The sequence below is a fragment of the Vipera ursinii genome (genome assembly GCF_947247035.1).
Source record: "Vipera ursinii genome assembly, chromosome: 1".
NCBI classification, from domain to species: Eukaryota; Metazoa; Chordata; class Lepidosauria; order Squamata; family Viperidae; genus Vipera; species Vipera ursinii.
The window spans coordinates 335612137-335626938 of record NC_139512.1 but is presented as its reverse complement, the minus strand read 5'-3'; the positions used below and the strand labels follow the sequence as shown (position 1 = coordinate 335626938).

Below are 14802 nucleotides of genomic sequence, written 5' to 3'. Positions count from 1 at the left end.
TTTCTCCTGGATCTATGACAATTGCAGGGTTTCCCCCTCCCCCTGTATTGCTTTTGGTGCTCTGCCTTGAAAGCATATCTTCCCAAATGCTCACAAACTGGGGCTTCCCAAATTGTCATACCTATCTTTAGAAGCACCATATTATTTTATGTCTAAAGGTAACTGCCCCACAATATAACAGTATGTGCCTTCTTAATTGCTGTACATTTGTGCCTTCTTAATTGCTATACATTACAAATTAGTCAAAGAGATCTCAAATTAACTCTTGCCAAAACAAAAGATTGGAAGCCTGGATTCAATAGGAAAAAAGCATTGTATTTTTTACCAACCCTTTTAGAAAAATATCTTTTCCTTCTGTCCAGGTCTAAAATAACTTGTGGGAGTCTGTAATAGTTCAGTTTTTCCATGGTTACCTGGCAATAATCTGACAACACTGTTGCTTGGAGATATCCAATCCACACAGTTTTTAATATAAAAGAACAATAAATCATATAATATGACGTAGTATATTAATTTGCAATGTAGTAATCGATAGGATGCAATTCTTCACTGCATACAAGAACTATTCAATCCTTCACACGTTATGTTAAAAACTATACATGGGTGTTGTTTAATGTTTGTATGATAGGTTAATGCCCCCCCTCCACATCATTTTAATTATTTTCATAATCCATCTGGGTATGAATATGTAATTGCCATGATTTTGCAATAGGTAAAAATATCAAAAAAGGTAAATGTTTGAAAATAAAAAGCCTGTACTCATTTTTATGTGTTATTTATCCTCCGCCCTAACAATTCCATCAATACATATGCATGAGAAAAATGATACACTTCTAACAGTCATCAGTACAGCATACTTTCCAAAATATGAAACAAAACATCCTCTGGTGCTACGAAACAATGTTAATAGAGGTGTTTTATTTTTGTTTAATCAACTTTCTAAAGAGCTAGTGGTTAAGGTCCTGGCTCAACAGCAGAGAGGGTCATATGCTAATCCCTTCTCAGGCAGAGAAGACAAGACTGTGCTGGAAAGCCCATCACTCTCTCTCTCAGCCCATAATGAGAACCAAGCGCTGCAGGTTGATAAAAGAAGCCTTTTAAGTGCATCACGCAGTTATACTGTAGCTTTGCTGTAAAAATTAGGGAAATACAATACAAAAACAACTGGACCCTGCAACCACCCAGGTCCAGGACAAATATTAAAAATATAACAGAACAAATATTAAAATGATGACACAAGGCTATTTGAAAACCTCAAATTACATTGGAAACATAATAAATGAAGAAATGTTACAATGTCCATTTTCTCTCTTGTTTAAAAAAAACTTGTTGAATATCTTCCTTCCCACAGGAATATTTGGTTCTTCTTTGTCCATTTTATAACAGCTTCCCCCTCAGTAAAATAGTCTCTACTAGCCTCTACTTTCTTTGAAAAATTTCCCATCTCATCCAAGAAACGTCTTTAGTTCTTGGATGAGAAGCGAAATATTTTCAAAGAAAAAAAAACCAAGTCCAGTTACGCTGTGGGGGGGGAAACACCTTTGGGACAATCATGTTTCTACTTGAGTGCCTCTCTAATTTAAAGCCCATACGTATTAGGCTAACATGGGTTACATGGAGAACTTTCCCCCTCACACGATGTATTTAAAAGGAAAATGATTCCTTTTAAAAATACATTATTTTTTTGCCCCAGTATAATTTTTTAAATATTTTTAGTGTCCATACTGCTGTCAGACACTGCTATTTACAATAACTGCCTACTACACCTTCTTTTCAGATTTAGTCATAATTTTATCATAAGCTACAGATGTAAATTTTGCCATTTCATTTTTAAAAGAACATTGTATCTGTGCTACCCCTACTATAACCCGTTCTGATAGAAAGTTCCCTCTAATGTAATTATTTGGATTGTTTAATGGGGTTTTTTACCTGGAATATTGTACTGTGATTGATTAGCAGCGAAGTGGATGGACTCAGCTACAGTGATGATGACCAAATTAATCTATCTATCTAGTTGCTAAGCCTATGGAGATTCTCAATGATCCAGGTCATGGTTGTTCCAAAGATGCTTTCCAAAATGCAACTGGGCTTTCTTGGTTTTTTTCCTTGAAAACTTTTTGCATCTCATTCAAGAAGCTTCAGAACTGAAGAAACTTCTTGGATGAGAAGTGAAACTTTTCAAGGGAAAAAAACCCCAAGAAAGTCCAGTTGCCTTTTGGAAAGCACCTTTGGGATAGTTGCTAAGAGTTAACATTGGCTTTATGGTACATAATCAATTGTATATTCCTTTTGTAGCAAAGGACTGGAAAGTGATCAGCGTACCATTATCTTTTAAGAATCATTATCATTATCTTTAAGAAAGCTAAATACACACACACAAAGACACACACCAATGTGCTATCTATCCATCCATCCATCCATCCATCTGAGAAATTAACACAATAGCTTCTATTAAATTAATATTTTGGTATTCTTGGACAAAACTGATTAACATGTAGATAAGAGATGATCTAACAAACGGAATTTCAATTTTTTTCACATTGTGGAAACTGTTAATTATAAAGATACCAAAAACCCATGGTCAATAAGCAAAGCTCTAGTAAAAATGGCTATTTCAACAAATTTTTGTTTCTGCATTTAGTCAAGAAACCTCATCAAGTACTCAAGGAATCTTTCAAAAATTCTGATCTAGTAGACATTTAGTAATAATTGACAAAGACATTTCCCCAAAGATTCCTGAGTAAATGTATAAAATTGGAAGAGACGAGAGGTCCTCTTCCAGTCTCCTTTTTCAATAAAGAACTGAAACCAAAAATTTCACAGTGGAATCCCCCAGACAAAATAATTCCACTTTATTCTGCTTTGAGCAGCCCTCATCTTGAATACCGTACCTAATTTGAGGATTCAGAAAATTTGGAACAGTTTCATAAAAGCTGAGCTCATGGTAAGAGCACAAGAAACTAAAATTTGTGAAGGCAGATTGAAGGAGCTAAGTGTGTTGAGAAAAGACAACTACAGCAGAGACATAACAAATCTTCAGATATCTGAAAGGATGACACTTAGAAGCAAGTCGGGACCTGTTTTCTCTTATTTCAGAGCCTAAGCATGGAATAATACATTTAATTTAAAGGGCAAATTCTGACTGAATGTTAGAAAAAAAAAATCCAAACAATTAGAACACTTGGAAAGTAGAAACAAAGACCCAGAGAAGTGGTATGCTAGTCTTTGTTGCATGCATTTGTTGGGATGGTTTCATTTGGATCCCTGAAATGTACTTGCTGATCTAAAAGTCCTTATTTAACCCTATGATTGCATGCTCTGATGCCTTCAAAAATGATTGGTTTTTAATTTATTTAGAAATCAAATTTAGAAATTATCTGAATTCAGAAATGAACAAATAGGGTGCATATTTCTGAAAATGTCAAATCATTTAAGATTTTTTTTAAAAAAACCATGTGAATAGCAAACAATTCCAGAGGAACATTCTAAAGCAGGGAAATTGTCTTTGGAAATTCTCAGTCATCCAGGTCATGGTTGTCCCAAAGGTGCTTTTTTCCCGAGGCAACTGGACGTTTTGCTTCTCATCCAAGAAGCTTCTTCAGTTCTGACTGGTTGATGGGGAATGGAAGGATTTTTACTCCTTGCAGACAGCTGGTCATTTGCATTCTTTTTAGAGAGTTGTTGAAGCCTCTGGAGGCTTATCTGTGTCAAAGAGGCTATCTATGTCAAAACTGAACAGCCCTCTCTCAACAGAGGGGGAGGGATACGACATCATCTCTCTCCAGTCTACAACACAGTCCTTTCAACAGTTCCAAGAAGGCTCCACACCCATTTGCACTACTCAGGTGACTCTGACGACACAGATAAACCTTCAGGGGCTTCAACAACTTGCTAAAAGAATACAAATGACCAGCTGTCTGCAAGGAGTATAAATGCTGCCATTTCCCACCATCTAGTCAGAGCTGAAGAAGTTTCTTGGATGAGAAGTAAAACATCTTTAAAAAAAACAAACAAGAAAGTCCAGTTGCCTTGGGGTAAAAAGCACCTTTGGAGCAAGCAGGGAAATTGTTATTTTTATATATATATTATTTATTTATTAAATTTGTATGCTGCAAATCTTGCCAAGAGGTGACATAAATTGCAAAAAAATAATGGGTGGAGAGAACTGTTCACATAGATACCCATGGTATTTGTGCTCCCAACTCTGTAGGTAGCTAAATTCCATACTGGAGGCCATTACTGTGGGAATGTAAAGCAAAACTATTGGCAGTTTGTCAACAGCGAGGCCATAGTTGGAATATTTTGTATAGCTTTGTAAGAGAGAGAATATTATAGAGGTGTGTAAAATTATATTTGGTATCATGAAAATTGAAAAGGAAAATATATTCCTTTGTCTCTACTTTTCTTCCTCAGTAAATTCATTTTGTCCTCTGCTGTTGTCCTCACTTTTTTTTAGATTTTTACTTCACCTTTTTATATATGCAACTCAAGGCAGCATATATACCAATATTCCTTCCTCTTATTTTCCCAACAACCCTGTGAGGTGAGTTGGGCTGAAAGACAGTGACTGGCCCAAAGTCAACCAGCTGGTTTTTCATGCTCAAGGCACGACTAGAACTCACCATATCCTGGTTTCTAGGCCAGTCCCTTAACCATTACACCAAACTGGTTCTCTATAATTGGATCCACCTTGGCCAAAAGTAGCAGTGGCAACAGTGTTGCAAAGTAAAGCCATTTGCTGTTTTACAGTTAACTGTTTAAGTTCAATATAAATATAAATATAATGCTTGCTTTGCATTTTTAAAAGTTGCCAGTGCCAGTTCAGGCAACTAAGGAGGTTTAATTCAAATCATTAGGGAAGTTTTGTTTGCTTGTTTAATTTAGAGACATTCCTCAAGCTACATTAAGAATATTGTTATTATTATTATTTAAACTTGTATACCGCCCTATTCCCGTAGGACTCAGGGCGGTTTACAGGGAAAAATTAAAAATACATACATACAAGGTTAAAATCGATTAAAACTAAAATTAAATTAAGTCCCTGAATTTAAACTAAAACCCCATTAATAAATAATTAATGTTCTATAGTTCTATATCTTCATTTAAAAAATATTAGCCTCACAAAACAATACTTTTCTGAAGAGTTGTTAATATATTCTTTTTTATTTAAACATGTTGGCAGGCAGGACTCAGAACGTGCCACTCCATTACAGATTTGCTGAAATCCTTGCTCGAAAAAAAATGGGGCACCAGGAAGATACCACTATCCAATGACGGCAGACAAGTAATTCAAAATAAACGCCCGAATAAGATGCAGTTGTTTGTAGAACCAACTGTCACATTTTCGCAGGGGTCTCGGGAGATAGGTTTATAAGACATGCTCTAATTAGAGCAAATCTCAGGTCGCGCTTCTTGCGGCCTTTCTTCCCCTTTGTAGTTCAGAGGGAAAGACTCCACTTCCCGTCATGCAGCACGGGGGCGACCGGAGCCGGAAGCGTTGGCTATTCTGCCGTCCGCCCCGCGGATGGGCGGGAGCGCCGGAGGAGCGGCGGCTGTCGGGGCGTCGCGAAGGCAGAAGCGGCTTCACCGGTGGCGATCCAGGCCGAGCGGCCCGGAGGGGGGAAGGTATCCAGGGCTGGAGCCGCTCCCAACCCCCCGTGCTGCGGGGCAAGATGCCCCGCCGGAAGCAGCGCCACCCGCAGCCCGTCAAAGGTCAGCGCCGGGTTGCCGGGCTCACCCTGGGGACGCTGCCGCATCTCCGTCCGCCTGGTTTGTGCCTGGGTGGCGGGGGCTTCAGCCGTTCGTCTCTCTCTCCCTGCCCCGAGGCTCCGGCCTGTTGGGGTTCGGGGCGATGGACTCTCCACCCCTGCTCTAACCTGACCGCTGTGCTCGGGAAGGAGAGAAGTCCCAACCTCTTTCGATCCTTCCTCGTCCGGTGGGTTGGCTCGGGCCAGAATTAGGGCAATTAATTCGCCCTCCCCTTCGAAAGGGCGGCAGGGCGACACCGGCCGTTCCTGCGGAGCATTAGCGGGGAGCCCCGATTCTCTAATACGACCGCCTTCTGCTCTGTCTATTGTAGTGGAGGTTCCGGGTGCTCCGGCCGAGCCGTCAAGAGAAGAGAGCCCGGCGCCTCAAGCCAGCTTCCTCTTAAAGCAGGAGCTGTCCCTGTCCCTGGAGGACGAAGAGGACAGCAGTGCTCCGATTCTGGCCTTCGAAAAGGACTCCGAAGGTGGGTTCGGGTCCTCGCTAGGCAAATCGGAATAAGGGATGTAAGATGCGGGTTTGGGTGAGGGGCGGGGAGTTGTGTCTAGGAAAAGAAAGGGCCTCTTGGATCCTCCCGTTTGAGTTGCCAGGAATTGAATTTAGTCAGTGGGGTGTAGTAGGCAAAGCCAGCACAAGTCTCTCCACCTTCTACTTCTTCCTTTTCAGTACTGTTTGGGTGTCTTATTTCTGAGTGGGAAAGCTGGGTGTGTTACTACCAGGCAGAGCTTCCCCAGGAGAGGGTCCTGTAGCTAATAGAAAGGCCTGTAAATGATGGCAAGAATTTTAGTTATGAGGAAAAGGGTCCTGGAGTTTAGCCTCCCCTACACATGGTAACCCCCTATTGTACCAGCAGGCGAGGGAGAGGACAAAGTGAGGATTCCCACAGCTGCCCACCTGATGTCCCCTCCTTGTGTGCTGCAGACTCCCTCGGGGGGACACCTGGACTGCCAGCTTACACACTGAGTGACGAGGATCTCCCGTCTCTGTGCCAGGCCCAGGACGAAGATGGAGAGAATGAAGGGCCGGGCCGGGCTTGCCAGCATTGTGGCCTGCCTAGTCCTGGTTCTACTCCCTGCTGCCCCTCTGAGGTAGGGGATGAGGAAGGCTCCCCTAAGGGGCGTGTAGTCTTTTCCTGCCAACTCTGCCCCTTTGCCTCACACTACTCCAGCCACCTCAAGCGGCACATGAAGACTCACAATGGCGAGAAACCTTACCGCTGTCCGCATTGCCCGTATGCCTCAGCTCAGCTGGTTAACCTGACACGCCATTTGCGAACCCACACTGGTGAGAAGCCCTACCACTGCCCCACCTGCCCCTTCGCTTGCAGCAGCCTTGGCAACCTCAAGAGACACCAGCGGGTCCATGGCCAGGAACGTCCAGTGCGCTGTAGCTCCTGCAGCTGCCACTGTGTCCAGGGGAATTCCCTCCAGCACCACAGCGCGGGGATCCAGGGGGAATCGGAGGCAGAAATGGAGGGACCGCCCATTGCAGATCAGGAGACAGGTACATGATTGAAATGGCAAGGTAGAATTCATAGCCTTGCAAAGGGTGGGAATATACATAAACTTTCAGTGGGAGGAAGAGGGAGAAACTTTACAAATATTGATATACCATTAGTTCTCAGCAACTTTTGGAGTTAAGGATCTGAAGCCTGATAAAAAGACTCTGTGTCTGCCACATTGATATGCATTTATTAGCCTGAACCAGAGCATGGAATTTATGTGCCAAGGACGTGTACTGACCCTTACTTTCTAGGGGATTGTTTGCCCCTCCTCTAATTTCAATTGTAACAGCAGTATTCTACATTGGGCTTGTAGTACATCAAGAGTTAAGGATAGAGGGTTATGCAAATTGGTCTGCACTAAGTATGACAGTGAAGGAAGCAAGTTACATATGGTTCCAATAACATCTGTTTAGAACACTTCTGTTTATTGCTATTTTTCTTCCACAGAGCCACCACCATTGCTGCCTAGCTCCCCATTTCTGCAGGCGGAAGACTCTAATACGGTTCTTCCTGAGCTGCTCTTCCCTTTCACGTGCAGGGCATGTGGATTGGTGCTACAAGCTGACGAAGGCTTGGGTGAGCCAGTGTGTGGGCGTTGCAGCCTGGCAGTGCTGGGGGCTGAACCAGCCTCACCAAAAGGCTTCTCCTGCCAGCTATGCCCTTTTATTACCACCTATCCTAACCACCTGGCCCGCCATATGAAGACACACAGCGGAGAGAAGCCCTTTGCCTGTGCTCTCTGTCCATATGCCTCAGCCCATCTGGACAACCTCAAGCGGCACCAGCGGGTGCACACTGGTGAGAAGCCCTACAAGTGCCCCCTATGCCCATATGCCTGTGGCAATCTTGCCAACCTCAAGCGCCATGGACGCATCCATTCGGGGGACAAGCCTTTCCGCTGCCGTCTCTGCCCATATTCATGCAACCAGAGCATGAACCTCAAGCGCCACATGCTGCGGCATACAGGTGAAAAGCCCTTTCAGTGCCGCATCTGCCCCTACACTACTGGCCACTGGGACAATTATAAGCGTCACCAGAAGGTGCATGGGCAGGGCCTGGCAGAGGAAGGAGGGCCTGGTCCAGACAGTAGCCTGACCTAATGATGCTGAAAGACTCCTTGGGCTTCCGACTCTCATTATAGTTGCCTGCTGTCAAGCCTATGTAAAAGATTGACTGGGATGTGCAGGAGGAGGAGCTGTATGTACTTGCAGGAGCAGCAGTACCACCTTTTAAAGGAAGCATTATTTTCTTTGCTGACGAGCACCTTAGGGCCTTGCCCTATCCAGTGCTTCTGTCCATAGGAAGGAAAAGGCATCTGCTCTGCAGACCATTCTCTGAAACTGTTACTCTGTGGGACAGCTGAAACCTGCAGAGAGGAGCTCCTTTGTCCTCTTTTGTCTTTTTTGTGCCTCCCCTCTCTAGTCCTTTAATTGTGGTTGCTGCTTGAATCTGTGTAATTTATATGGTGTATTAATGCATTAAACTGTTTTCTTATCTGGCTTTATTTTGGCTGGCAAGAGCAGCTGGAGACTGGCAAACCTGATCACAATGCAGATGAAGTGGCCTATGTGAGCGTATTTATGGCAGGCATATGCTGTCTTTTCACCATCTTATTTCCAGCAGGAGAGGAAAACAGACAATATGGTTTCAGTAATGTGGCCTCCGCTGTGTCCATAACAGTTTCCTTATCATTTTTGCTTGAGTACGCAGCTCTAGTGTCAAGATGTTGCAGCAGGAAATTGGGAAACTGGATGTAGAGAGAAGGGCTCACAGGATTTATTTCCAATCATGATTTATTTAATCACTGTCACAAACATTTGTTAATGTTCAAATGTAAACTGCAGGTAGATAAACAAGATTACAAGTCTAGCGGTTATAGTTAAAACTCTACTGTGAGCAATCAGAATTGTGTTTGCTCTTTGTGCAAATGTCCACTCTACCCTAGTTTGGCATGTATGAAGCTGAAGCTATTAAGTCAGCTCTACAAATTGCCTCTGCAGACAGAGATTCTGGCAAAGGACACACAGCCAGCTGGGGGCTGAGGCACATCAAGATCAACCCGCAAGCAGGTCATACATTCCACAAATATGTTTTGGGCAAAGCAGGGCATTTAAAGGTCCTCATCGCCAATGCCCTCAAAGGCATAGTTGCCATGGAAATCATTTGCCCCAATGTCATTTGAAGAGCTGGAATGGCTGATGGCCCTTAAGCTGACAGAGCCCAATTTGCTCTGGAAAAGGGAGAGAAGAGGTACAAATTAGCAAGAGTCGTGCCATGGTAGATCATATTTTTTCATAGGGAAGGATAGGCATAATTACTCACCGAGACTTTTGTAATAGGGTCCCTACTACCATCGGGGGAATCCTAGCAAAACACACAGGTATGTTAAAGGAGAAAAACCAACTGAAAGGAACAGGAAGAAGCAGAGATGACAGGATCTACTTACCAAAAGAGGAGGTGATTTCACTGCTTGCTGGCTGTCTGAACGCTGTAAGGCTCCAATGGTTCGTCTACGGAACATCTATTAAAGAAGAGTATCGAGATGCTTGGAGCCACCCATCCTAACATTGCTTTTGTACATGACCAAGAAACAAATCTGACCTAGCCATCTCTACCAAAGGAATAAGAAGCCCGAGTCTCACCTTACGTATGCTTCCTCCAGATTTCTTCACCATCAGCTCATCCACCATGGACTGCAAACAGATGCTCAACATTATAGCCTAAGAAATGAGAGAGAAATGTTCTTACTTCTCTGCAGTATTCTCCCAATGGTGGAGCCTTGGTTTTGTAAACTTAGGATAGGAAAAAACAAATTTGATACTGGAGTTATGATCGGGAAGCAAATAAGAATAAAATTGAGCTTGTTTCCATTTGTGATATTCGAAGTGCATTATTTGTAAGGAGAATAGATCAGTAAAGGAATCTGCATTGAATGGGGTACTGGATCAGATACCGATGCAGTTTACTAGATTCAAAAGTTCAAAACGTAAGAATTCATCCAGGAGTATAATCCCCTCCCCCCCCCCACGTACGTACATCCTACCTGTGGACTGGTGATGGTGACCCACTGCAATCGGTCCTTGCTCATCAGGTACTCAAAAGCTAGTTCCAATTTCACCTCTGACTTGCCAGAATTTGTGCCTGATGTTCCATTGTGCACAGGGACCTAAAACAGAGCAGTGTAATAATTGCTTATTAGTGTGAAACTGGGGGAGGGGGATATTGAGGCTGGAAAACTCTTGGTTTGCCAGCAAGTGACAAGTCTTCTTCTCTAGTCTAAGAAATTCCCAGACAGAAGGGTGACATAGAGAAATAATCCTCCCTCAAAGCAGAACAGGCCATCCTCAATAAAGCACAGACAATCTGATTCACGTGTTAGCTCACCGAGGAAGTAACTCGCCAACAACGCATTCGTGTCACTTTGAAACTCCCTTCCTTGATCTGATCATTGGGCAACTTGACCTGGAAATTCAGTTCACTGTTGCCTGCTCCAACAATGACATGACAGCCTTTCTCAGGGAAATCCGTAATACAGGGGTCAAATTTGAGATAGCCATAATACTTGAGGGTTTGTGCCAAGCGGATGAACTATAACAAGAGAGAGAACATTCACAGAGAAGCTTGTGACCTTGGACGTATAAATTTCATTACAGCTACCTGGGAATGAAACAAGGTAATGTAGACTGACTCACATTGCATAGGTAAAGGAAAATGGAAACCTACCTCTTTTTTAGAGACCTTTTCCTGTAAAGATTTAAGCTGACGGTGCTGTTCCTTATTGGCAAGGATCCAACCCCGTTCAATATCTGCAACTGTCTGTGAGGAAAACAAATAAGGAGGAAATGCTGCTGCTTGCCTGCTCACTTCCCATCTTCCTCCCTGTCACTCAACCTTAGTGCCTGACCTGGGCATATAGCAGGTTCAGTCCTACCCGCTGCTCCATGACATCATCATCAAAGGCAGAGTCCCAGTAGCTGGGGTGGAGGAAAAGGAAAGAGATGGCAGAGGCAAGCCATTAATGGGTCTTCACTGAACTATTATTTGGCTGGGATTGATTATATTGACTCCTACCCTTTGCACATTTCTTACCTCTTGCGCAGCAGGATCTTGTATTCAGGGTTGCGGAGGCTGGTGACTGATACATAAGGAAGCTCAAATTCCTGCAATTTCCGGATGACTGTAAAAGATGACAGTTCAGAGCCAACCATGCAGCATACCTCAAACTCATCCCTATTCACACAGAAACACACGCCTGCCTGCCTTTCTTGGCAGGCAGACTGGTTTTTCTCTGCCATTACAGCAAGCACAGCAAGAGGTTAACTCACAGGAAAATGCTCCATCTTTGGCTTCCCGCACAAGGAAGAGATGGAAGTAGCCAATCAAATCCTCTGGCAAGTCCAACTTCAAGGCCACAGCCTACAAAAAAGGAAAAAATAAGCCAGATACTGAATTCTTTCCTCTTAACAGTAAATGAGGGGAAGGCTGTATTAAGTATTGCCACTACAGTGGGGCTTCTTTGGTATAGGCCACTGGTCCTTAGAAGAAAGCAGTCTGTCACATTGAGTCTTACTATAAGAAAGGGAGAGAAATTACTACGGGCATATACGGTAATCTCTCCTCCATTCCTTTCTCAACATGAGCCATTTTTATTTCTGGGAAAGCCTCACCTCCAGAACATCCTCTGTTTGATCTGAGGTGAGAATTGTGACTTTCACCTTCTGCCCATTGGATAACAGCACATCTAGCTGTACCTCCTCAGTTGGGATCTGCTGGGTTTCCTGGAAATACAGAAGACTCCAATCAGATTTTCTCCACCTGGCATATACTTTACACTCTGCATTTACCCATCTCCTTACCTGCTGGGCTTTGCGCAGGAAGCTATTGAAGATCTCACTACCTCCCAGCAAGGGGTCCTGCCGTACTATGGATTGACAACAGAAATAATATCATCTTTTTAAAATACCTATGATTATATATTTTTATTGTAAATAGGTATTTCATCCTTTGCTTGTGAGCACTTAAGAGTTTGGCACAGGATAAATATTTTAAATAAACAGAAGGTATTATCAACTATTTTGCTTTCAGCCAAAGCTCATTCCCTGTGCATAGAAAATACCTACTTGTAAATGCATGCATACTATTTTTCCTTGATTTGCCCAATGAAACTTACCTGCTTGCATATATTTTTCTAGTTGTTCCCGCCGCTGCTCCACTTCCACTGGGGTAAGTGTGAAGATCTTTTTTGGAGGAAAAGCTGGTACCACATTAGCTCCATATTCCTTCCTTAGCTGCAGAAAGAAAAGCAGAGTTCATCTTCAGGCAGCAAAATAACATTTTGCAACTTACCATAATTTTGGTAATAAAATATATACACCCATTTTTTTTCCTAGTGTTTTTCTGCAAGTATAGGTTTTTCCTTTTTTAAAAATCAACATGTGGCTGATCCATTAGCTATGACAGGAATTGAGCAACTAGATTGTCACCCAAGCCTGATGTTGTGCATTGAAAGAGAGAGACTGACCCAAGCTGGCTTTCTGCCTAAGGTGGGACTACAACTAACAGTCTCCTGGTTTCTTGCCTGGTCCTTAACCATTAGACCAAACTGGCTTTCTTAGTTACATAAATTAATTGAATTAATAAAACACTATTCTAGGAACAAGGCTTTTAATGAAATTCTGCTAATTTTTCACAAACGAGCAATTCTGGCAATTTCTGACATACATGCCTCCCTACATTACCTGTTCATGCAAACTAAGCAGCTGGCTGTATCGCACCTGGCAGTGCAGAACACCATTCACATGAATGCTGTAGGCCTGTTGGGGACAGAAGGAAAAGACATCATTAGGGAATCTGTTTATGATAAAGCCTTTAAGCTATCCCATTCCCAAAGATACAGTGGAGAAATGGTACTGTCTGCTATGAATTGCAAAGTACTACCATTAATTCCATAGCCTCATGAAGAATCAAAGAAGGAACAGGTTTTCTAAACTAAGAATTCACTAATCCCTTTCTGGTCCTTAAGAAGTAATTACATGGCATGAAGACACAAGGGGAGGCAATTGCCTAAAATAAGAAAAGTTTGGAAATGCTGAAACAAAAACAGCCTCAGGTTATCCACCATCCAGGCAGAAAAAGATTTCACGAAGTAGAAGCTATAAATCTTAGTGAAAGAGCATCAAGGCCTGGAACGGATATGCTTTTCAATAACATTTAAAAAACTAAATTTTGTAACCAAGATGGTACTATAACTGTACTGTAAACTGCATGCCTGTTAAAGAGATGGATATCGGTAAGATAAGATGTATGAGCTCATTTATTGAGTTCTATAGCTTTGCACTTTATTCAAAGTAACCTTTCTGTATCAAACAGAAACAAAAGATGAATTACACCTACAATGAAGGGATATCTGTTTGCTCCTGGACTTACTACCTAGGAGTAGTTACTTCCTGGTTATGTAAGGAATCTTTCCCATGCCAAAAGACTGTCAATAGCGAGTATCTTCTTAAAAATAGCATTTATAATTCTTTCCCTGAAACACCCAAAGCCTTTTTACCAAAAAAACAAAACAAAACTGAAAATAATTCAAGAAGAGACCGAGATCTGGGTCTGGGCTGCCTCACAACGCGCAGCTACAACTTCCCCGGGGCCCAACCTGGCGCCTGCTGTATTTGGCTTCAAGACTCAGCGCGAAGGGAGAGGCAGACTGAACATGGTTTGTGGAAAGGAAACGAAACCCTCCATTCCTAACCGGGCGCTCTTCCCACCCCTCCGCCCACTTCGCGGGCGCCTACAATTGCTGCAGAAAAGCAACCTGGGGATGCCCGAAAAGCATCAGAGCGACTCGCCCAGGGTGTAAATCGCACTTCGATGCCCTTTCCTGATTTTAGGGCTTAATCCCAATGGGGGAGGGAGCCCGGGGAACTCTGCACCCCGCCTCCACGGGCTTGACACTCGCCACGTAGGCTGCAGCGTTGCCGCCATCCCCGGCGCGGGTCTCGGTCTCGGGGATAGAGAAGTGCATGGCCGCTTCCACCTCCGTCTGCAGCTGCTGCCGTCCCGCTATCTCCGATTCAGGCCGGAATTGGACTCCGACGTACCCGCCATCTTGCAGGCGGAGAGAGGGAGGGACGCGCCAGTGTGGGCGGAACGAAAGGAGGAGGACCGGAGGAAACTCGTCTCTCCCTTTTTTTTTCGCCGCCGGTCATCCCCCGGCCCTACCCGTTGATGGTCTGACCCAGGAAAGACCAAGTGTTGGCCAGAGAGGGAATGTTGAAAGCGAAAATGTCTCAGTCTTGCCCAGGTTGATTTTTACCTCGACCCCCCCCACCAAATTTGGAATAAGGGGACTGAACTGCCCCCTCCCACACACACACACACACACACACACAACACCCAAAGGCAGCTCGTGGCACGTAGAAGTTAAACGATACAAGCACACCAGAAGGCAGTATTGGCCGCTAAGAATTCTCGGAGCCTGCTTTGTCCCGTAGCCGGACAGGTTATCAGGGGTCGCCAGCTGCCGCTTTCTCTCCCCA

At 43.6% G+C, this 14802-nt stretch overlaps 2 protein-coding genes across 5 annotated transcripts; one reads left to right on the top strand and one right to left on the bottom strand.

Moving 5' to 3' along the window:
• The first annotated feature begins 5525 nt into the window (after positions 1–5525).
• Positions 5526–8771, top strand: ZNF513 (zinc finger protein 513). Of its 2 annotated transcripts, none has more exons than XM_083362492.1 (4): positions 5526–5712; positions 6080–6229; positions 6685–7047; positions 7715–8771. In XM_083362492.1, exons 1-4 carry the CDS (start codon positions 5673–5675, stop codon positions 8365–8367), a joined length of 1206 nt encoding a protein of 401 aa, XP_083218618.1. In that variant the 5' UTR covers positions 5526–5672; the 3' UTR covers positions 8368–8771. The 2 variants fall into 2 exon arrangements, with proteins under 2 accessions (XP_083218618.1, XP_083218617.1); XM_083362491.1 differs by having other exon boundaries at positions 6685–7266.
• A 211-nt stretch (positions 8772–8982) lies between these two features.
• On the bottom strand, positions 8983–14387 carry SNX17 (sorting nexin 17). 3 transcript variants are annotated; one of them, XM_083362509.1, is made up of 15 exons: positions 14223–14387; positions 13006–13080; positions 12438–12555; positions 12124–12188; positions 11935–12045; positions 11593–11683; positions 11357–11444; positions 11172–11241; positions 10991–11083; positions 10652–10855; positions 10311–10433; positions 9910–9987; positions 9714–9788; positions 9590–9631; positions 8983–9497 (listed from the first exon to the last, which is right to left on the bottom strand). In XM_083362509.1, the coding sequence occupies exons 1-15, from the start codon at positions 14286–14288 to the stop codon at positions 9378–9380; spliced, it is 1419 nt and encodes a 472-aa protein (XP_083218635.1). In that variant the 5' UTR covers positions 14289–14387; the 3' UTR covers positions 8983–9377. The 3 variants fall into 3 exon arrangements, 2 of the variants coding, with proteins under 2 accessions (XP_083218635.1, XP_083218636.1); XR_014492517.1 differs by having other exon boundaries at positions 9376–9497; positions 10304–10433; XM_083362510.1 differs by lacking the exon at positions 8983–9497 and having other exon boundaries at positions 9625–9788; positions 10304–10433.
• Between the last annotated feature and the right edge of the window lie 415 nt (positions 14388–14802).